General features: G+C 37.5%; 1 protein-coding gene and 1 non-coding gene across 2 annotated transcripts; one reads left to right on the forward strand and one right to left on the reverse strand.

Annotated features, from left to right (window-relative positions):
- Positions 1-12,697: 12,697 nt before the first annotated feature.
- LOC145065090 (small nucleolar RNA R71) lies at positions 12,698-12,804 on the forward strand. The gene has a single exon (XR_013688242.1). It is a non-coding gene; the product is annotated as a small nucleolar RNA R71 (small nucleolar RNA).
- A 7,595-nt stretch (positions 12,805-20,399) lies between these two features.
- LOC145062729 (lipid-binding serum glycoprotein family protein) lies at positions 20,400-23,120 on the reverse strand. The gene is made up of 6 exons (XM_079010321.1): positions 22,543-23,120; positions 22,262-22,401; positions 21,815-22,160; positions 21,042-21,290; positions 20,826-20,951; positions 20,400-20,733 (listed from the first exon to the last, which is right to left on the reverse strand). Exons 1-6 carry the CDS (start codon positions 22,945-22,947, stop codon positions 20,530-20,532), a joined length of 1,470 nt encoding a protein of 489 aa, XP_078866447.1. The 5' UTR covers positions 22,948-23,120; the 3' UTR covers positions 20,400-20,529.
- Between the last annotated feature and the right edge of the window lie 662 nt (positions 23,121-23,782).

The raw sequence follows: 23,782 nt of genomic DNA on the forward strand, positions 1-23,782 counted from the left end.
CATCCGAAGAACTCGAGTGTGAGGTGCGTCATGCTTCGCTGTACGCGGGGCGTACTTCGGATAAGATCGGTGACTCCTTCGGATAATCATTCGAATTAAAGATTAAATTTAAATACAAAATATTTAATAAACTTCGGAAATTCATAACTTCTTCATACGAACTCCGTTTTCGACATTCTTTATATCCACGCGAAGGTGAGACTACGCTCTACAACTTTCGTTTAGACTCCGTCGGCTAATTTTAACTTTATTTTTATTATTTATTTTTAATAGGACGGGACAAAAAAACTTCGTTATAAATTCATAACTTCTTCGTTTGACGTCCGCTCTCGCCTAACTTTTCATCGCTTCGATACCAACAACGAGACTTTCGATCCTCGTTTAGATTGCTTCGGCTAAAAACCCCTCGATCTCAAATCGAGTAAAACAGGCTACACATCGCTAAGTCGAAACTTCAATAAATCATAACTTCCTCATACGAAGTCAGATTTGGGCGTTCCATATATATTCGGAAACCTCGTTTCAACTAATACAACATTAACCAAAGATATCAAGTTTATTTTACACTTAAATTTTGACGCTTATTTTTATTCTTAATTAATCAAACCACATAATTAAGCAATTAAGCACAAAACACATAATACTCAAATAATACAATCTTATTATTTCAAAACGGGTTACAAAGGTTAACCTAGACTATTACATTGCTAAAAATGGCAAGCCCGGAAACACAGGCGTTACAATTCTCTCCACCTTAGAATGATTCCGTCCCCGGAATCACACATCAACAAACAAATGCGGATAGCGACTCAACATGTCACTCTCCGTCTCCCAGGTGAGATTTGGCCCATTCGTGTGTTTCCATCGGACAAGCACTAACCCAACCATTTTGCGTCGCGACTTCTTAGTCTTTCGGTCAACAATTGCCTCTGGTTCTTCAATCAACCTTTTGTTCTCATCAATTCTCAATTCAGAAATTGGAATTATATCGGGAACTTCTCCCGTGAACTTCCTTAAATAACACACATGAAAAGTGTTGTGAATTCCATTCAGTTCTTCGGGTAATTCTAGCTTGTAAGCTTGGTTCCCAACCCTCTGAAGAACTTTAAACGGTCCAATAAACCTTGGACTCAACTTTCCCCTTTTACCAAATCTTATAAGTCCCTTCCACGGCAAGACTTTAAGCAAAACCGAATCTCCAACTTCGAAAGTCATCGGTCTTCGCTTCTTGTCAGCATGGCTCTTTTGACGATCCTGAGCTGCTAACATTCTTTCCCTAATTATTTTTAACTTTTCAGCAGTTTGATGAACCATCTCCGGTCCCATAAACTGCTTTTCCCCAGCCTCAAGCCAACAAGACGGCGTACGACACTTCTGTCCATACAAAGCTTGATGAGGTGCCATCTTAATGCTCGTGTGAAAACTATTATTATAGGAAAATTCTACCAATGGTAAATGTTCATCCCAGTTACCTAGGAATTCCAGGGTACATGCTCTCAGCATATCTTCAAGTGTTTTTATTGTTCTTTCACTCTGACCATCAGTCTACGGATGGTAAGCTGTGCTTAAACATAACTTGGTACCCATTTCCTCTTGTAGACTTTTCCAAAACCTTGAGGTGAAACGACTATCACGATCCGATACAATCGTCAACGGAACACCGTGAAGCCTCACAATTTCCTTCACGTAAGAATTCGCAAGCTTTTCCATAGACCATTTCTCCTTGGCTTCTATGAAATGTGCACTCTTAGTGAATCGATCAACGACCACCCAAATCATGTCGTGACCATTCTTTGTTCGGGGCAGTTTAGTGACAAAATCCATAACAATGTCTTCCCACTTACCCATAGGCACAGGCAATGGTTCTAAACTCCCGTACGGTTTCTGATGTTGTGTATTTACTCTCGCACAAGTCACACACTCAGCCACATACTTTGCAACATCAAGCTTCATCGTCGGCCACCAGTAGTAGGGTTTCAGGTCCCTATACATTTTAGTGCTACCAGGATGAATCGAGTACATGGTTTTGTGAGCTTCTTTCATCAAAAGATCCCTAATTCCTCCTGTCTTAGGTATCCAAATCCGATCTTGGAACACCTTCAGTCCATGACTGTTTATATCGAACACTAACGTTTTACCCAAACGTTTTACCCAAACGTTCCTCCTTTCGGTCATTCTTTTCAGAAGCTTCGCTTTGAGCTTTCTTTATACTTTCCAAAATAGTCGAGACAACTTCAATTCTCAACGCTCTTGGCCTTTTCCTTTCAAGATTGACTTTCTGACGGAGAGCATCAGCAACAACATTAGCTTTACCGGGGTGGTAAAGTATCTCGCAGTCGTAGTCTTTAAGTAATTCTAGCCAGCGTCGTTGCCTCATATTCAATTCTTTCTGATTAAAGAGATATTGGAGACTCTTATGATCAGTGAAAAGTTTGGACTTCGTGCCATAGAGGTAATGCCTCCATATTTTCAGAGCGAAAACTACCGCTGCCAACTCCAAATCATGAGTCGGGTAATTCTTTTCATGCTCTTTCAGCTGTCGAGACGCATATGCTATCACCTTTTCTCTTTGGGTTAAAACACAACCCAATCCAACCCCAGACGCATCGCTATAAACAGCGAAGCCTTCAACTCCATCGGGTAGAGAAAGTATCGGTGCCTCGCATAGCTTCTTCTTTAGCTTCTCGAATGCCTCTTTATGCTTATCACTCCAAGCATAAGTAGCTCCTTTTTGGGTCAAAGATGTCAATGGAGTAGCAATCGAAGAAAGCCTTGGATAAACCTTCGGTAATATCCGGCTAATCCTAAAAAGCTTCGAATCTCCGTGGGACTTTTCGGTTGTTCTCACTTCATTACAGCTTCGATCTTCGCTGGATCAACCATTATCCCTTCTTGGTTGACCACGTGACCCAAGAATTGGACTTCACGAATCCAAAAATCACATTTGGAGAACTTCGCATACAGCTTCTCCTTCTTCAAAACTTCCAACACTTCTCGCAAGTGTCTGCCATGCTCCTCTTGGCTTTTCGAATAAATCAGAATGTCGTCTATGAACACTATCACGGATTTATCAAGGAACGGATTACAAACCCTATTCATCAAATCCATGAACGTTGCTGGAGCATTGATTAGTCCAAACGACATAACCAAGAACTCGTAGTGTCCATATCTAGTTTTGAATGCAGTCTTCTCTATATCTTGCTCTCTTACTTTTAGCTGATGATATCCTGACCTAAGATCGATCTTCGAGAAATAGCTCAAACCTTGCAATTGATCAAATAGGTCATCAATCCTCGGCAACGGATATCTATTCTTTATTGTTGCCTTGTTCAGCTCTCTGTAATCGATGCACATTCTCATACTTCCATCTTTCTTCTTCACAAATAACACCGGAGCTCCCCAGGGTGATGAAATAGGTCTAATGAAACCTTTGTCCAACAACTCCTGAAGTTGCATCATCAGCTCCTTCATCTCCGTCGGTGCTAATCGATAAGGTGCTTTTGCTATTGGCGTGGTCCCTGGTAACAAGTCTATTCTGAACTCCACTTGTCTATCAGGTGGTAATCCAGGAAGATCTTCGGGAAATACTTTCGGATAATCACACACCACTGGAATACTCTGCATCACCTTCTTTTCCTTCTTAGCATCAATCACGAATGCTAAATATGATGTACATCCCTTGGTCAAACACTTTCTGGCTTTCATTAGGGAAATGATTCCATAATTTACTCGCCATTTGTCCCCGTACACCATAAATGAATCCTTCCCAGGCGGGTTTACTTTAACTAACTTCTTCTTGCACAATATTTCGGCATCATTGGTGCTAAGCCAATCCATTCCCAACATGATGTCGAAACCATTAAGTTCGATAGGCAATAATTCCTCGTGAAACTTATTCCCATTAAGGTCGATTAAGATGTTTTTCATACGATGGCTAACAGGTACAAACTTGCCACTAACAACTTCAACTAATAAAGCATTATCTAGTCTATCAACAGGCAAAGCTAGCTTTCTACCAAACTCATGCGAAATAAAGGAGTAGTTGGCTCCATAATCAAACAAAATTTGAGTAGGTAGTTCGTTAACAAGAAAGGTACCTGAAGCGACATCAACTTCATCTTTCGCAGCCTCAAGTGTCATCTGGAAGGCTCTCGCCTTCGACTTTGGTGGAATGTTGGGCCTAGCTGCCTCCTTCTTCTTCGGACAGTCTTTCAAAATATGCCCCTCTTCATTACAACCAAAACACATCCTTTTGTTGTTCGGACACTCATTGGCAAAATGTCCAACCTTTCCACACTTGTAGCAGGTTACATCCTCGCTACATTTCCCAAAGTGCTTCTTCTTACACTTATCACACCACTTCGCTTCTCCTCCTTTTCCTCCACCAAACTTTTTCGAATCAGATTTCGAAAATTTGCCTTTCTTGCCGGAACCAGATGTTCCCTCAAACTTTCTTTTCTCACCAACCTCAACCTTGTCGGTGGTTCTCCCCTTTATCATGTTCTCAACAGACTTGGCAGCCCAGATAGTTGCCTCTAGAGTATGTGCCTGACGTACTGGCACCTCGTACTCCCATGGGAGTCCCTTCGCATACCGGTCCACCTTTGTCAACTCGTCTGGGACGATACGCAAGGCAAACTCCATCTTATCGGTGAAGTTATTGGTGTATTCATCAACTGACATGCTGCCTTTCGTCAATGTCAGAAACTTGTTCTCTAGTTCCAACAGATTTTGAGCCGAGCAGAACTAGCGCTTGAACTGCACCAAGAATTCTGCCCATGTCAATTGCAGTGGCTCATTAGGGCTTAAAGTCTTCCCTAGAGTGTTCCACCAACGAACGGCTCCGCCTCGGAATTGACGCACTGCATAGATAGTCTGCAACTTGCCTCTGCAGCCACAAGTCATGAAGGCTAACTCCATTTCGGAGATCCAATCCATAACTCCAATCGGATCCTCCTTTCCATTGAAGGTCGATGGTTTGCAAGTTAGAAAGTCCTTGTACTTGCATCCCATTCCATCATTCCTTCCATCATGGTTGTTTTGCCTAACTATCGGTGGGTTGGCTTGACCAACAGACCCACTGAAGTTTCCACCTTCCGAGTGCCCTTCATTTAATTCAGGCTCCTCCACACGAATTGACAGTTCTTCAGGATTTTGTCGAAGCAACCGTCTTGTTTCATCCATCTGACGATCCAACATCGTCTGAATCATCATTTGCACACCAGCCATGGTTATTGGCTCAGGTGCTGCTGCTACGACAGGTATTTGTTCAATCACTGGTGGTTGATTCCTGTTTTCATCAGCATTTCCAACTCCACTTCTTGTTCTCACCATTTTGATCTACACACCGAATAAGGTGAAATTAGATCCTCAATCACGATAGATATTCAAATCATCCTTATCACTCCGAAACGTTTACATGCTAGTTCTAATATCGTAGACGTACGCTTAGAATCCTACACACATAAGGTTTCTAGATCCGGTCGGCAACAGACCATAGATCCGAACAAATAATATCATATATGGCAACATATAACATTTAGCACATAAAAGCATTTTAGGCAACTTTCCTAAAATAAACCAGTGCTCGTGTCTAAAACATAACAGACACACATCTCAAAACTTCACTTAGCATTCTAAGTTTAAGTCTAGAAATCATACAAATTCCTAGTTCGCTTAAACTAATGCTCTGATACCAACTGTGACATCCCCAAAATCTCGGCCAGGAAAGACCGATTTTCATTTATGCTTTTAAAATAATTTCAGAGTAAATCCTTTTGATTTGAAAGAGTTGCGGAATTTGTTCCCCAAAACAAAACATGATAAAACAATGTTTACCAAAGCATTTCATAAAAGAAATGTATTTTCATTATATTATCAAAACTCGGGGTGTCATGTTCCGATACAGACCAATAAGCATAAACGATAACATTACAAGTCATTCAACAAATATATACATATACAGACTTGTAAACAAAACAACTTGATGGTTCATCTATCTTATGCCCTCGCGCCACTTCCTGTAATACAAATTAAAACTGAGTGGGTCAGGCTTGGGAGCCTGGTGAGCATATAGGGTTTTCAACCCACAATAAATAATCATATTTAATTTCCACCAACCAACAATAACCCAATTACCCATTCCCGTTATTCTCACTTTATGTCCCTAAAACAACTAGCATAAGGGACCTAGTCTAAGAATATTTCATCGGGGCGACAACACATGCTTCGGGGGTTCCTCAGCAATATAAGTCAAATAAGGCAACCATGAGGGGGATGGAGTACAGCGAATGAACACCCAAGTTCATTAACACCTACAGGTGGCGAACCTGCTAATGTTTCCACAAGACTGTCTAGAAAAGTCCGTGGTCGTCATCTAAACTCCGCTAGATGACTAAATCAAACAACAACGAGGCCTCTCATCTGTTTATTACACACCAACTATCTACCCATGTTCTACCCAACATATTAGTAGATAAAAATATACATTTTTATACATAGTTTAAAAACCTGTATAGCATGCTTTAATCAATACATATTCCACATAACAGATGAGGCACACACACATAACACGTATTTCATAGAGAATAAATCATATCTATGAGATAGAGGAAAGTGATTACACATTCACACATATAAACAACAATATACTTAATACACTCAAACCATACTTGTATTATTATCGTGTTTATGAAAGGTAGTATACACTCACTTGATCAGAAGATGATCGGACAACACTACGACTTGCAGAAGTAGTAATCCTCAGCAGATCTGGAAGATCTTCACAAAAATCGAACTTCTCGCGGGCAGAGCTTCGGCTCGGGAACCACACTTCTCGGGATCTCGGGACTTGCCTCGGGGCTCGAGAATATTACCGGGGCTTCGGGGTAATTCTGGCATGCAAATCGATGCAAAACGGGAGAGAGAAGAGAGAAAATAGCAAAAGAACTCGGCTGCCCTCGCATCCTATTTATAGGAGGCTGGAGCCTCGAAGTACGCGGGGCGTACTGCTCCGAAACGTCATGGCGTTCGTCATCCGAAGAACTCGAGTGCGAGGTGCGTCATGCTTCGCTGTACGCGGGGCGTACTTCGGATCAGATCGGTGACTCCTTCGGATAATCATCCGAATTAAAGATTAAATTTAAATACAAAATATTTAATAAACTTCGGAAATTCATAACTTCTTCATACGAACTCCGTTTTCGACATTCTTTATATCCACGCGAAGGTGAGACTACGCTCTGCAACTTTTGTTTAGAATCCGTCAGCTAATTTTAACTTTATTTTTATTATTTATTTTTAATAGGACGGGACAAAAAAACTTCGTTATAAATTCATAACTTCTTCGTTTGACGTCCGCTCTCGCCTAACTTTTCATCGCTTCGATACCAACAACGAGACTTTCGATCCTCGTTTAGATTGCTTCGGCTAAAAACCCCTCGATCTCAAATCGAGTAAAACAGGCTACACATCGCTAAGTCGAAACTTCAATAAATCATAACTTCCTCATACGAAGTCAGATTTGGGCGTTCCATATATATTCGGAAACCTCGTTTCAACTACTACAACATTAACCAAAGATATCAAGTTTATTTTACACTTAAATTTTGACGCTTATTTTTATTCTTAATTAATCAAACCACATAATTAAGCAATTAAGCACAAAACACATAATACTCAAATAATACAATCTTATTATTTCAAAACGGGTTACAAAGGTTAACCTAGACTATTACATCGCTAAAAATGGCAAGCCCGGAAACACAGGCGTTACAGTGTGGAAAACGTGCATCTTGAATATGGACTCCAAAAATAGAAACTTGGATCTTGAACTCGCGAAATAAGGAGTATACCGGCAAAATAGGAAATCGAGCCTTCAATCGTCTTCTAATGTGGTGTAAATCTCCAAAAGTAGAATGACCAATGTGGGAAAGCATACGCCACATTGTATGGTGATAAAAATGAGCCAAAATAATCTTGAATATATTGACAAGAAGAATAGCATCAACCCATAAAAGACTAAAATGTCAAGGGCCTTGAAATTGTAAAAATCTCATATTCACGACGTGAGTGTGAAACAATTCACGACGTGAGATCGAAACTAAGCGTATTCTGAGAACCTCCTGATAACTGACTCACGACGTGAATAATAAAAGTTCACGTCGTGAAAACCGGGCAGTCAGAAAAACATTGCCAATTCTTCTTCTAATGTCTCAATGTATTAAGACTCTTCTAAATTCATCAGGTTATGACTCTTTCGCTGACTCTCCACTCCCTTGACTCACCCCACACTTATTTTGAAAATATGGGTCTCGACTCTCAGCGTTAAACACTCCCGGATAAAAACGTACGCATTCATAACTGGCTATCCTCTCAAGGCGCTCCTAGCAATTTCTGAGAAACAACCAACAACGGAGAATAAAAGTAACATAATATTCAAAGTAGTTCTTACAATCCCATAAAAACAAACTAAAAACAAACCAAAAACAAATCAAACAAATTAACGATAAATAACGATCAATCATCCTCCTCTTCGTCATGTGCTCCACTGGGTCCAGCTCCATCATCTCCGCGTCCACCATACTCCGACCATCATGGGCAAATCGGGTAATGATACCCTAAATGAGGCGGCTGCTCCACCCCAAGATGCTGGACAACATTCTCCATAGTGCCGCCTATCCAATTCACACTCAACGATAATTGGTCAAAGTAACCAGCCATATCACTCCCAAAAGGCGCACCAACCATGGAAGCAGGTGGGTGTATCGGCTGCCCGCGGTCTCCCCTTCCTCTCATGTTCCTGCGCCTCGGTCTCGGCTCTGGCGCAGGTTGGTCGGCTGGCTGATAATCCTCATCATCACCCTCAACATCTGATGGAACTATGCCCCAATGCGATCCAAAATTTCTGACCACCCGCATAGTTTCCAAATATCCCATACCAAAGTCATGCTCGTCCACACACGTCATGGATCTATTAATATCGGGAACATCCAAATGATAAAAACGGGACAAACGAGTAACAAAATGCCCACCACAAATGGGGCTCCCAGGGCGCGAACTCGCGGCAGACCCGACCAGAAAACGGGCTAGAAAATACGGGATGTTGCAACAGACACCAGGCTATAAGATGCACCATAAGAAAAATAAGTTCTGCTTAGTCACTTTGTCTCCATGCCTCTTATGGTTAATGGAAAAGGTGATGAACCGGTGGAGTAAACGATGGATCGGGGACCGAATACTGCTCTCGGGAGATACTCCGGAATTAAACATCTCAGAGGCAATGTTATGCCAAAAAGAATACCACGTGACACCCTCCGCATATTCTCTAGCAGCCCCACTCAAAAACATGCCAAACTCGGGAGTCATAGCCTCCTGTCGATCATACAGTCCTACTCTCCAAGAAAACTCAACCAAGCTGCACTCCCGGTACTCACCCCCAATCTAAATACCAACACCTGTGGCCAATGTGGATCTTGAACCGTTTCCTGAAATGTCACCGTTGCGAAAAACTCGACACAAAACTCCTTGTAGACCCGCTCTTGCACCCGGAACAGATTCTGCCAACCAGAACAGGTAAATGAATACCCACCTCCAATGAATATCTTTTTCAAAAACGGGCCCACCTGGTCTACGAGCCCTACTTCCCTCAATCTTGTCCAATTGACTGTTGGAGCAACTGCAATTTCCCTGTTGTAAAGTCATCCCAATCTGTTGTTCCAATGAGTCAAAACATCGCGGGGCATTGTCGCTGGAAAATTGTAAAACGGGTGCAAACCCGCAACCCCAGCTGGAACCTCTCTTCTTGGAGCCATTCCTGCAAAAACAAAGAAAAACCACAGCCAAAACAATAGTCCACAAATTAAACATAGAGGAAAATGAATTATGTTCAGCCCCAGAATTCACGTCGTGAATCCTGTAAGATTCACGTCGTGAATTCGCAATCCCAGAAGGCAGAATCGTAACAATCGGGGAAAATTCCAGTCAAAATATCTATGGGTTTTACTCCTATACTACTTCCAAACACTTAGCATGAACATTCAAAGATTATTACGAACTTTAACGAATTAGTTTCGTCATTTCACTCAATTAACAAACCCTAACCCTAAGTTCATCTACTAGGGCAAAAATTAAACTTAATAACCAATAATTATTACCTTTGTTGGAAGTATTACGTAAGCACAAGGAAGATTAGTGGAGTTGTCGGCTAAAATCGCAGCAATGGGGACCAAGGGGGGGACCAATTTCTGCTTCCACTTCGTGAAGAATAAACAATTGAAGGGTTAACTGGTTTCTAGGGGTTTATTCTGTGGTCCCGTACTTTTGAAAATTCACGTCGTGAATAGTGTCTGGGCTTAAGTTTGGGCCATGTACTCACGGACTGATCTTGGGCTTGCTAGTCTAATGGGCTAAGCCATATCATGGATTATGTGTCCGGTTCATTCACAATTTATGTCGTGAATTGCTAAAAATTCACGTCATGAATTAAGTCTGGAAGAGAAAAATCAATTTTTGACTTTAAACTAAGTTCTCAATTATCACTACTTCCATTTTAAGGTCCCTACATTATGTTCTAATAGAGTTGGATGACTTGATCTAAGTTTTTAAAACCAAAATGCAAAAAGAAAAAGAAAAAAAATTTGCAAACCAAACTCGGGTTTCCTCCCGAGAAGCGCTTCTTTTTCTTGGAGTCTTGAGCTGGACTCCGTGCCTCCTACGTTGAGTCCTCAGAAGAATCCACCACTAGGATCTTTTGTTTCTTGAATCGCCTCTTGTAAGCTTGAACTCGTCTTTTGTATGCCTTCTTTGAATTTTCTTTTTTAACTTCCACCTCTTCTTCAAGCTTGCGTTTTGTGCCATTAGTTTCTTCCTTGCACTTCATCGCATCCTCCTCCTCTTTCACCACCGGCTTTGTCACTCTTGAAGTGACCTCCTCTTCATCACTTGTCATCTCCTCCTCCTCTTTGCTCACCCAAGAAGGTGGACTCTTGTAAGCTATGACTTCAACCAAAAATGGAACAGATGCTCTAGGTTTTGTTCTTTTGACTTGATGAACTGCCTTGATCTCTTCTTCCATAAGCTTTTCCAGTTCTTCTAGTTCATTGTCTTTGTTAGTTGTGAACACCTCTTCTTGAACATGATCCTCTTGGAAGTCATCTTGTATCCCAAAAACTTCTTTTTCATCTCCAACTCTCAAGGTGAGCTTAGACTCGCGGATATCAACAAGAGCTCCAGCAGTGTTAAGCAATGGACGACCAAGGATAATTGGAACATCGGGATCTTCCTTCATATCCATTACTACAAAATCTATTGGAAAAACAAATTTTCCAATTTTTACCAAAATATCCTCCACTATGCCCCGGGGTTGTGTCACTGAACGGTTTGCCATGTGAATCGTCATTTTTGTAGCCTTCATCTTCTGAATTTCCAATTTTTTATAAAATGAAAAAGGCATCAAATTAATGCTAGCCCCAGAATCGGCTAAAGCATTAACCTTCAATTTATTACCAAACTCACATGGAAGAGTGAGGCGTCCAGGATCCCCCATCTTCTCTGGTGTCTCTCCCAACACAACTTTTGAGCTTTGTTCACTTAGAACTACCTTAGACTGCTTCTTTAATTGCTTGCGAGTGTCTATCAAATCTTGCAGTAATTTTTGATGCTCGGGAGTTTTGGATAAGGACTCGACAAAGGGAGTATTAATCGGGATCCCCTTCACATGCTTGACAAACTCTCTATGCTCTCTCTCCAGTGGACTAAGGGTAGCTTGGGAAGGAAAAGACAAAGGCGGCTGATAAACCGAACCAACTACAGAATTTTTCTGTTCATGACGGGCCCACGTCGTGAATTTTGGAACTCAGCAGCTTCATGATTTTCGAGCTTGGTCTTCTTCATCTTTGGATCGGGCTGCTGTGGTTCTTCTTCCAATGCCTCCAGGAACTCAGAGATGGCTTCTTCTTCGGTGTCTATGGCCATTACATGAGATTGGGTCTTTGTTTCGGTATTTTTCGGGGATAACTTCTCATGAACTAGAGTGGCTAGTTGACCAACTTGAACTTCAAGGTTATGGATGGAGGCTTGCTGATTCTTAATTAAATTTTGTTGTTCATTAATAGCAGAATCAGTGGCATCATGTCTCTTTTCCGAAGCTTCCATAAACTTCATCAACATAGTCTCTAGATCGGGTTTCTTCTCAGCTGGTGTCTGCTCCTTTTGATAAAAGTATCGACTTGTCTGCCTATACTTCTCTTCTTTTTGCTTTTTATACTCTTCATATGGCAACCACTCCTTCTTCGGTTTCCTCCAGTCCTCATCAAACTTATCCCCGCTTGAGTAGCACACTTGAGCTTTTTTGTTCCCAAACTCATCTAAATTGCAATCTTTGGTCAAATGTGGACCACTACATCTCTCGCAACCCACTCTTATGGCATGTATTGACTGGTCCATTTGTGTTATCCTTCGATCCAAATTATTCAGCATAGCCATCACAACTGCTATTTCTTCAGTTTGGGACCCTCCACTGCTTTTGATTCCATCTTGCCTAGGGTTGTGGTATTCGCGAGAGTGCTTCGCGAATTCTTCAATCATCTCCTTAACCTCCCTTGGATTTTTCTTTGTCAAAGGTCCTTTAGAATCAAGGAGTTGTCTCGTCATAACGTTGACCCCATCATAGAAGATCGACATCTCTTGTTGCACATTTAGGTCATGCTGAGGGCAATTTCTGAGCAAGCCCTTGTACCGCTCCCATGCTTCGTATAATGACTCCCCCGGCTGTTGCTCAAAGTTGGCTATTGCCTTCTTGAGTTTGGCTATCTTGGATGGCGGGCAAAACTGGTCCAGGAATTGCTCACGCATTTGAGCCCAAGTGGTAATTGTACCCGGTGGAAGTGACTTTAACCACTCCTTAGCAACTCCTTTGAAGGTGATGGGAAGCATCCTAAGCAAGACTGTGTTTCTGTTGACATTTGGAACATTGAAGTAATCCGCAATGTCGTTGACTTCATTTAGATGCTTAAAAGCATCCTCATGATCTTTCCCAAAAAATGGGATATCTTTCAGTGCAGTCAATATGTGCCCCTTCAACTCGAATGTGGCAGTGGCAGGTATCGCGGGTTGGACTAAACCGGGACCCATATCTTCTCGGATCCGCTTCTTGTAAGCTCCCATGGACATCTCTTCAATTGCTGGCATCTCGTTCCTTGGCTCGTTCTCGGGTTCGCTCGTGTGTTCTTCAAATTCCGGCTCGGTATCGTATTCGGACTCGGTTTGGACTGGTGTTTGATCCAAGTGCTCAAAATTGCTCTTGTGCCTCTCGGATGAACTTGACTCTCCTATCTTCTTTCCCGACTTCCTTGAAAAAGCTGACTTCAATTCTTGTAAGGGCGTCTTTTTCTTGTGAATTGCAGACTCGGGATCTTCAAGTGGTGGCACCAAGGGTGTGTTTAAGCCTCTGGTCATGAACTCCTGCAACTTGCTAAACTAAAAACAAAACGTAAAACTAAACTAAAATAAGAAAATACTAAAAACTGAAATCTCAGCTTTCACGTTGTGAGTTTATTAAAACTCACGTCGTGAATTCTGTGACAGAAACAGAAAACAAAATTTTTTGTTATATGCTAATCAACTAAGCTAAGCTAACAAAAATAAATAACCAATTAACCTTTTTGCATATTTTATTCCACAAAAGGGGTCGATTAATCTAATGCAACTAAATAAACTAATAATCTAAGCCGTTCCCCGACAACGGCGCCAAAAACTTGATGTGCACAAAAGTACCCACTAATTTTAATATTTATAACCTAACAAACTTAAACTAACTATGCACTTATAGGCAGTGTACCTAGTCAGATTACAGTATAGTTTGGGTAAGTCGGGTGTCGATCATAGGGAACGGTGTTACTAATTAATTTACTTACTATTAAATTAACCTAATTATTAACAAGTTTAAAAGGGGTTTTATCTGATTTTACAAGATCAGACGAACTTAAATCAAATTCAATAAGTAAAACACACTCTTGTTTAGTTTGAATCCACTTATTTCTTATGGCTAGCTAATGTTTATGGATCATCTAGTTGGTTTTAATTATATTAGTAATTTAGTTCTAACTTTACCAATAATTAACTAATTCATGTCAAACCATGTATGTTCACACACAATTAAACACATAACTAATTATGAATGTAAATATGCTATGTAAGATTTTATATAAACACAATTATGGTCACAATACACGCTCTCTAGCACAGCTAAGCTTATTTATTCTAATTACTAACTAAGATTGGTCAATCCTAGCTCTAACAATTCAATGTTCACTAAATCATTAGGTAAACAAGTTCATGCAGTTAATGGTCACAAAGCTACACAGAACATGCAATCAAGCAATTAGAGCAATAAACATAAACATGCTAGGTAATACAAATCAAACACAAGAAATTTTACCAACTAAATAAATCCATGAAAATTGAGCTATTCATAAGTTGGAAGCTTCATCTAGCTAAACAAGAGTAGCTAGATTCAGCTGCTCATCATAGCAACTAACAAAATAACACAAGTTGAATTAATTGGAAACATGATCTTAATTAACTAAAATAAACTAAATTATGAACCTTCACTCTTTTTGGTGTTGAAAGCCTCTTCCCAGAACTTTTCTCTCCTTAAAATCGCCTTCTGGAACTCCTCTCTCCAGCCAAAAGTTGCCTCTATTCGTAATGGTCAAGGATTTATATAATTGCTGATATCCATAAATTCACGTCGTGAATAATAAGAAATTCATGTCGTGAGTTGTAAATAACCGTGCTCGTCAAGGATTCCTTCACCCGCGTATATATCTTCTAGAACCAACTATTCACGTCGTGAATCCTTTAAGTCTCACGTCGTGAATAATCTTTTTTTTTCCAAATTTTCTTCATTTTTACTCTTTTAATTCCCAAAGTTTCTTTCTTTAACGCTTTTAGTCCATTTTCTTCAAAATGTCTTCTTTTTGGCTGTAAATAACATTTAAGCTCATAAGTACCATTATTCTAAACAAATTACCAACTTTTTAATAAAAATGTACTTAAATATTGCCTAAAATTAAGTATAAATATGGCAATATCTTGAGTTCATACCCCTACACCATTTTCCGTGTTTTTTATGTTTTCAGGGGGAATACAAGCAAAAGTACATGGAAATCTTGTACTCAAACTTATTATTTCGTATGAAATGTTTCATATTCTGTATGCTTTTACCACGGAAATCCGTATTAACCAACTGTTTAACTTGCGGAGTTAGTTTTCAAACAAATTGCGAAACTCATTATAAAATGTTATATTTTATATTTCACAAAGGATTTCATGTCATTCATAAAACAAGATTTTCCTAATTATTACTTGTAAATTCGTTATTCTTAAGATTGGAGACACGTCCTCTGAAACACTCCACAGAGATACGCGAGTGGAGGACCGCCCCTGTAACCAGAATCTCTTAGAAGGAGAGCGTGACTTGAGTGTATAGATCTATACGGGGCTGACTATCCCGCACCTTGTTGCTAGCTACAGTGGGACCGGCAGGTCTACGGGTGACAAAAGTCATAAAATGATACTGGCCTTCTTGCCATATCTAGTTTATCGTATGGTTATAGAACTCGCAACTTAGATAATGGAGATTTACCTTTAAGTAATAAAGATCTTAGTAAATTAATACCTTAGGAAATTAGTTTACAATCTACTTATTAGTTTTATATACGTGTTAAAGCTAATGTACTTTTCAAGGATAACCAGGCTTTCAGGATACTTCACTTAAACGCTACAAGTATGGTACATACTTGTACACTTCATTCCAAATCGATAACCAACCACCAACTTTTAAGGAAAATAAGGGTTTTTCCTGGATAACTTAACTTGTCTTAATCAGACTGTTTAACAAATTGATAACTAAATTTCTCTTATAAGAAAATATGGGATTTTCTTGGATAACAACTTTTTCATGAAACCAAAGGAAAATTGATTCTTTTACCAGAAACAAACCGCTTATGAACTCACTAGCTTTATGCTGATATTTTTTAAAACTGTTTGTATTCTTAGGTTCCCGTTAGACAGGTATCCCGTCTTCTTTTGGAGAAGACGGAGCGTTTAGAAGTCTCGTCTTTACTTTTGTTCGTACTGATGTATATATAAAACATGTATTACTTGCTTTCAAACAAATCTAAATATTCTTATGTAATGTAATGGTGGTGTTTACTATGCTTACTATGTACATTGGTTGTGATACTTTACATGACGTCCTCCGCCCCAGAACGTTTCCGCCATCGGTTTCGGGGTGTGACAATCGTGCATATGAAAATTACATTCCATGAAAAAAAGATTTAAAGATCCTTCTTGATTACGAAATCTTAACTTTGTACCCGTTTCCTCCATGCCGATAACATTGGCATGAAAACATCAATATTCATCAAAAACAATAATTTTTACTTTATTATTTTAGAGTGATAATATGATTATGATTAGTGTTTGGGTAATCTACTTATGTGTATGATTTTTTTTTGAAAAAGTTTTGTGAGGACATAACCTAAGATAGGAGGGTGCAGGGGGTTTAAAATCATGATAGTGGAGTATAAAGATCTAAGTTTTTTTTTTTCCACTTGTACCTTGTGTATAATGTTTAGTTTCCTATTTTTATTCCTTTTTACTTTCAGCTTGCTTTACTGATGGACTCACATTTTATATATATCAGCCTGAAAGCAGTCTCTCTACCCTTAGAGGTACAACTGTCTACATCTTACATTCCCTTGCCCTTATGGGATTAGGCTATTATGTTTGTTTTCTTAAAAAATAATTATTTTCCAAAAATCAACATCATCAAAAATGATTATTACAACATTAAGTAGCATAGATATACTCAAACACTAAGGGCATGTTTGACCATGAGATTTTAAGAGCTTTTAGCTCTTAAAAAAGTCTCAGATTTAAAGAAACATATTTGTCTGGGAACATGAGCTTAAAGATTTTTATTTAGAACAAAAAAATTCATAATCCAAAAGTTATTTCAATTAGCATTTAAAGAAAAGCTTCTGCCTGTTATAACAAAATTACTATGTTGTCCTAAAAAAACCACATATTTTTATGTAAATTTAAACCTTTCAAAATCTTACAAGTAATTTTTCCAAAGGCTTGCCTAACTCTTGCATCATTTTTTATTACAACTGATTACTAAATATCCAAACATTAAAACTCCCGCCTTTAGTTTCTTGATAATTTCCTTTGAGACTTCGGACCTTGGTTCTTCAAAAGCATCCACGATCCTAGAAGGTGGTGAAAATTGATTACGGAGATAAATGAAAAATCAATTATGTGGATTTTGAAGTTAAAAAGTTTTCTATTTGACTTACCATACCCTTGATAGAGCCAAGATGCACCTCCATTTAGGTCTATGGAGATGGAGATATCACGTATCCTACTTTTTTACCTTTCAAAATCTTACAACTAATTTTGTCAAATACTCATCTAATTTTGTCAAACACTTGGCGAGCTCCAAAGTCACAGTTTTTGTATCATATTTTCTAATAATAAAAAGTTTAATATCAATATGCAAACATTAAAATTTTTATAAAGTAATTGAAAAAAGAAAGTAATCAATGAGTTTGTAATATTTATGTGAATTTATTCTCAAATTAATAAAATGATAACCTTAATGAATAGAATGAGAACCTTCCATATATATAACCGTAAACTCTGAAAATTTGGTGTAAGATTGAAAAACCTAAAAAAATGACAAGTGGATAATAAAAAAATAAAAAAAAAAAACAAAAAAGTAATGTGGTAAAATGAAGGAGAAGAAGACATGTGACAAAAAAAACCTTAATTTATTAGAGATGATTATAATTGACAATCAGTTCCATAATTAATATCCAAACACGACCTTGCTTCCAGCTTTTTGATTCCTCAGTTACATTTCACTTGGGCTTTTGTCACACAGGTTATGTACAACACTAAAATTAGTTTCGAGAAGCCACAATGCCATGGTTTCATCTGTCAAAAAATTCTCAAACTCAATCAAAACAATTGTGCTCATCAACATCGATTTCATATTACAATGACATTAGAAAATCTTTCATATTACAATAACCGAAATCAATTTCATATTAATATGACAAAAATCAAGTTACCAAGTTCATATATTACAGTGACCAAAATTGATTTTAGAAAACCTTTACCGAAGAAACAAGATTTCTAATCTTAACTTCATACCAAATACGATTTTAGAGACCAAAATCGCTTTCAACTTCATAGGAGAGAAGGAAAAGAAAAAAAAAATTATTTTAGAGACCTTACCTTAGGAAGAAGTCTACCCGCCAAGAAGTCGAATCGACGCTTGAGGGCGGGGGAGGAATGAGAATTTTATGAGGACGTATGTCGAATGCGTCTTAAAGGCATATCAAGACACAAAAGAGAGTTTTGTCACAAAACACTTAAAGGGTGATTGGGATTGCTTTTCAAAAAATCTTAGTTGGTTTATTGGTTTTTTAAAAAAGCCAATAAGTTAAAAAAAAAAAAAAAAAAAAGGAAATGTTTAACTATTGCATAAGTGCTTTTCAAAATGACTTTTTGACATGCTTTAAAAAAAGGTTTCCAAAAGCAATTGACTTTTTAAGTGTTTTGACTTTTCAAAATAGAAATGGTTATAGACTTATAGTACCCTTAATGAACTCTCACTCTCCTTTTCTTCCATCTTTCTTTCCATTTCTTTTTTAGTCATTTTACAAATATAAAACTTTTTTCCACCACAAAGGACGTGTTTGGTAAAAGTAGCTGTTAGCTGGAAGCGGATAACGGTTAGCTGGTAGCGTGTAGCAGGTAGCTGGTAGCGGGAAGCTGTAGCTTTTATTTGTTATATGAATGTTTGGCAAAAGTAGCTGGAAACTTTTGAAATATATAAAATTACATAAAAGGAAAATTGATTAAAAATAAATAAATATAAATATATTTTTAAGGGTAATTATGGAAATTGATTTCAAAAGCTCAGGAGCGTTTTGTTAAACGCTACATGAAGTAGCTTTCAAAATCGGAGCGTTTTGTTAAAACTAAAAGCTAAACGTTCGTACTGTCAAACGAAGTTTTTTGTTTAAATTAGAGTGTTTTATCAAAAGCTAAAAGCTAGAAGCTCTCAAACGTTTCCAAAAGCTCCGTGCCAAATACGCCCAAAAGCTAATCCAAACACTTTTTAAACTCTTTTTGCTACCATCATAAGTCAATAAACATTTTTTTTCTTAAAGTATTTTTAAAATTCAAAAAGCAATCCAAAACAGTTTTTTTTAAAAGTACTTTTAAAGTTCAAAAAGCAATCCCAAACACCCCTCTGAATCATATACTACTTACCCAGTCAGTCAAAAGTGTGAAATTGTAAAATTAAACAATCTAACTGCTGATTGAGTCATCAATCATCTCTTATTAGACCCGATAAAAGTTAAACAAACAACCCTAAATCATTAAAGAATATTTGGTCGTACTAGAACCATCAAACTACGTCTTTTATGATTTCAATGTGCCATTGTATTATAGGGTTGATGTTATTTTAAGGTCAACGAATCTCTAAATTTTTCACTTTAGTCTTTGATAATCATTTTCATTTTTCACTGTTAAGGGGCTTAATGTCATAAAACGATGAAAACCTCCAAAAAATAAAATATCGTTTAAGGGTAAAAAGTAACATCATACTAATACACTAAGAGAAATTAAATTAAGGGTAGAATAGGAAGCAATTTAATTTCTATACACTAAGGCCACAACGAATAAATGAACATAATCACCAAAACTCAAGCTCGTTCTTTCTCGTCTTTTAGCGGGTCTCTCGAACCCTTCAACCCCCTTCCTTTTTTCCCAGCTAGAGTCATTACATCTGGAATTGAGTTATTGTATTTACTTTTATATTTTGATTCAATGTGCTATGTTTTCAAACATTAACAATTCTAGTGTCTAATGAAATCGAAGTATCCCATTTTACACTAGATTACTAGTTTACTACGATTCGTATAATTAGATTTTAGTTGTAATTAGAGATAATACATTTCTGAAACATTATCTTTTTAAAGAGTTTAAAAAGCATCATTTGGTTTTCCGTCCTTGCAAATACTATCGATGATGGTTTTAATTGTAATTAGACTTTCAGAAAAATATGAAGGTTTTAATACAATGTTACGGTTCTTTTTTTTCAGAATTAGATGAAAATATATTGTTTGTTTTTCTAAGATTTACCCTTTAAAAAAATACCCTGTTATATATATTTAGATAATTGTGATTTATACTAGTAACAAAGGAGATTAAAAGTTTAAAACTATGCTCAAATCACCTTGTTGCGTACGATTTTCCAACATAAAAAACGAAAAAAAAAAAAAAAAAAAAAAAAAAGGCCAAACAGGTATGTACAATTGGTTGAAAATCATGTATTCATAATTCAAAAGAGTTAAATGTACAAACAAGATCAAATCATAAACGAGGTCTCAACAACTATACATATATATTATACAACATTATACAAGATGAATCTCCCTTCATGATCTACGAAGTGTAAACAAGTGTATGGCTATGATCAAAGGGTTCTTTATAACTGAAGTCGCTACAAATTGTGATTCTTGAATCCTTGAATAATATCTCAGCATTTTGAAGGTTAATCCCACGAAATATAGGCAAAGGAAATCCCGTTCCAAGGCGTGCATTTATGTAAGGCACAAAAACCGTTTCAATAATCGTCCACATCACAGGCTACAAAAAGATCACATAAAAAGTAATTATTATTGAATATAAATATAAATATAAATAAAGAAATATAATAAAGAACATATTAAACGAATTACCTGAATTAGAAACATGTGCAAGGTCCCAATTTTGCTCCATTTCAATGACATGGTGAAATCATCTAGTTTCAAATGACCCGTAAGGTTATTTTTGGTAATTTGCACCGAACCCACACCCGCCATTTCCTGTAAAATCAAAAACAATAATCTAAAACATTAATAAGGGAACACAAATAATCCAAAAATTATAAAAAATGGAATTGAATAAAAGGTTACCAATGAAATACAAGCAACGGGTATCCTATCATCTAATTGAAGAACATCAATGATCAAATCAGCATAAATGGTTGCATCGATAATTTGGCTTGATACATGCATAATTGGAGGATCAGAAAGAGAGATTTCCAAGTTCATATCTGCATTTGGGTATTTTTTGTAAAGTTGAGGGACTACAAATCTCCATCCTGCTGTGTTTAAAAGATTTTGTTCGGGGACTTTATCCACAATCCATCGCATAAATATAGCCTGAAAAATTAAATTAAATTATGTGATTTTAATGAAAGAAATATTGCAAGGCTTTAAGCCCAGCCCCATTTGTTACTCATGACATTGACAAAGCATTTTAGGGCTATATCTGAAGATGAGGATGAGGGGGGGCGTTTTCGTCTTTTCACACATGAGTTGTACCATCTTCTTGAGTGGGACAAAAAGTTAAAAATTTTATCCCAAAAAATCTTGGTCGAAGTCTCGCAATGACATGTCGTGACGAGACGAGTTTTCTAGGGCTATTTTTGATGATAAAGATAAGGAGGGTATTTACGTCTTTTTACACAAACGAGCTGCCCTACCTTGTTCCATCTTTTTAGGTGGGACAAAAAGTTACAACTTTTGTCCGCAAAAGTGTAATGCTCAGTCCAATACATATCAAACACATTATAACTTGTTCTCATCTGTCATATATGTCTTACACAGTACAACCTGTTCTCATCTGTCATATGTAACAAATGGGGATTAAAGAATACGAACAAATAGAGAATTTGAGGAGTCACATTGTAGTACAACGCAAATCCTGAGTTGAAAACCGCTTCATCTAATGCAATTCCAACCATTTTTTGAGGATCCGAACAAGAAACCGGTGGTTGCAACTTTTTCCCATATAAATAATTTCCTTTTCTAGAGTCTACAAATAACCCATTTATCCCAAACCCTAATGAATTGTCACTCAAAAAAGGGTCGTTAACAAATGTAGTATTCAACGAGGCAATATTATCAACCGAAATTAGTTTTGGAAGTGATTGCACAACCGATCCAAGCTTTAAAACTCCCGCCTTTAGTTTCTTGATAAGTTCTTTTGAGACTTCCGACCTTATTGGCTCTTCAAAAGCATCCACAACCCTATAAGGTAGTGAAAATTGATTATTGAGATAAATGGAAAATCAATTATGTCAATTTTGAAGTTGAAAATTTTTCTATTTGACTTAACATAATCAACATACCCTTGATAGAGCCAAGATGCACCTCCATTTAGGTCTATGGAGATATCGTTCATATGACAATTACATTCCATGACAAAAAGATTTAAAGATCCTTCTTGATTATGTAACCCTAACTTTATACTCGTTTCCATGCCAATAACCTTAGCATGAAAACATTAATATTCATCAAAAAACACAATTATATATGAATTCGAACACATAAAATAAAACCCAGAAACCAATTTTCATAGTTGCAAATATAAAAATGAATATTTCAAGAAAATCTTGAAATGGTATTGTACCTTAACACGAGCAGTTCCACTATCCGAAATCGAAATTGGGCCAACCCAAGTGCCATAAGCATAATGCCATTTCGTACTCAAATCGCATGTCACATCCGACCCGAAAATTGTAACACCGGTGGCATCGGGTTTGATATTCGATAACCCGACATTGACCCGATTAATAGTGATGTCTGATAGAACGATATGCACTTTACCAATTACAGGGATTCTAACAGTCTTTTCGATTTTGGGTATCCGAGTGGATGTGAGTGTAGGAATCGCTTTCGAAATGAGTAAATTCTTGACGAAATCGAGGCCGTTTTGAGTTATGAGCGATGAGATGAATGATTGATCGGCGGTGGTTGGATGCGGCGGAATAAGGAGAGAGAATATGAGGAGTAGATATATGGTTGGTGGTGGCATGAAGGAATATAGAGAGAGAACTGTTCGGGAATCAAGAATTGAGCTCGGGGATGATGATGATTGATCAATTTGTCAGGTGTATTTTGGAATTGTGTTTGATAAAAGCTTGTTTTTTTCAGAATATGAGGGTTCTTGAGAGTGAGTTGCAATTTGCTGTTAGATTTGCAAACCAAACCTTAGACTTTTGGAATATTAACGATTGGAAGTTGAAAACTTTTTTGTCATTAATCCAAAATCTTTACATAGAAACCATTTTAACATTCGTCAAAAATAAAAAAGATCCCTTTGCAAAATGACAGATGAAACTTTATATAATTATATGGCCAATTTTAGGTCGTTAAAAATGACGAAAAATTACATTAAAACTTTTAAACTTTTTAAACAATATAATATTATTTTAAAATCATTTTTACAACGTTAAAACCAGAAATATGAAAGAAATTTACATAAATATCATTCTTAGTCGGTTAGGTTTGTTAAGCTAAGTTGTGTGGTGATTTTAGTGTTATCATGTCATTTTATGTAACTGAAATTAACATTTGAGCTAAGGAGCTTCATAATTTGTATTTTAATATATGTTTGGGTTTGTGCGGAGTGTACACATGTATAAGATCAAATTAGAAGTCGGCTCGATGACAAGTCGGAGATTTGAGGACAACACCCCTGGGTCTGGGGTTTCCAAAAGGGCAGCATCCCTTTGGTGGGGTCTAGGGGGTGCTGCCCCTAACGGGATCCAAGGGGCAGAGCCTCTGGCTGAGAAATTAGGATTCTTAAGGGTGATTATAGTAAAACTAATGAAACTCGTTAGTTTTGGTAAATCTAAATCCTCATTAAA

Source organism: Lactuca serriola, chromosome 7 (assembly GCF_051521515.1).
Source record: "Lactuca serriola cultivar US96UC23 chromosome 7, Lser_US96UC23_V15, whole genome shotgun sequence".
Classification (NCBI taxonomy): Eukaryota; Viridiplantae; Streptophyta; class Magnoliopsida; order Asterales; family Asteraceae; genus Lactuca; species Lactuca serriola.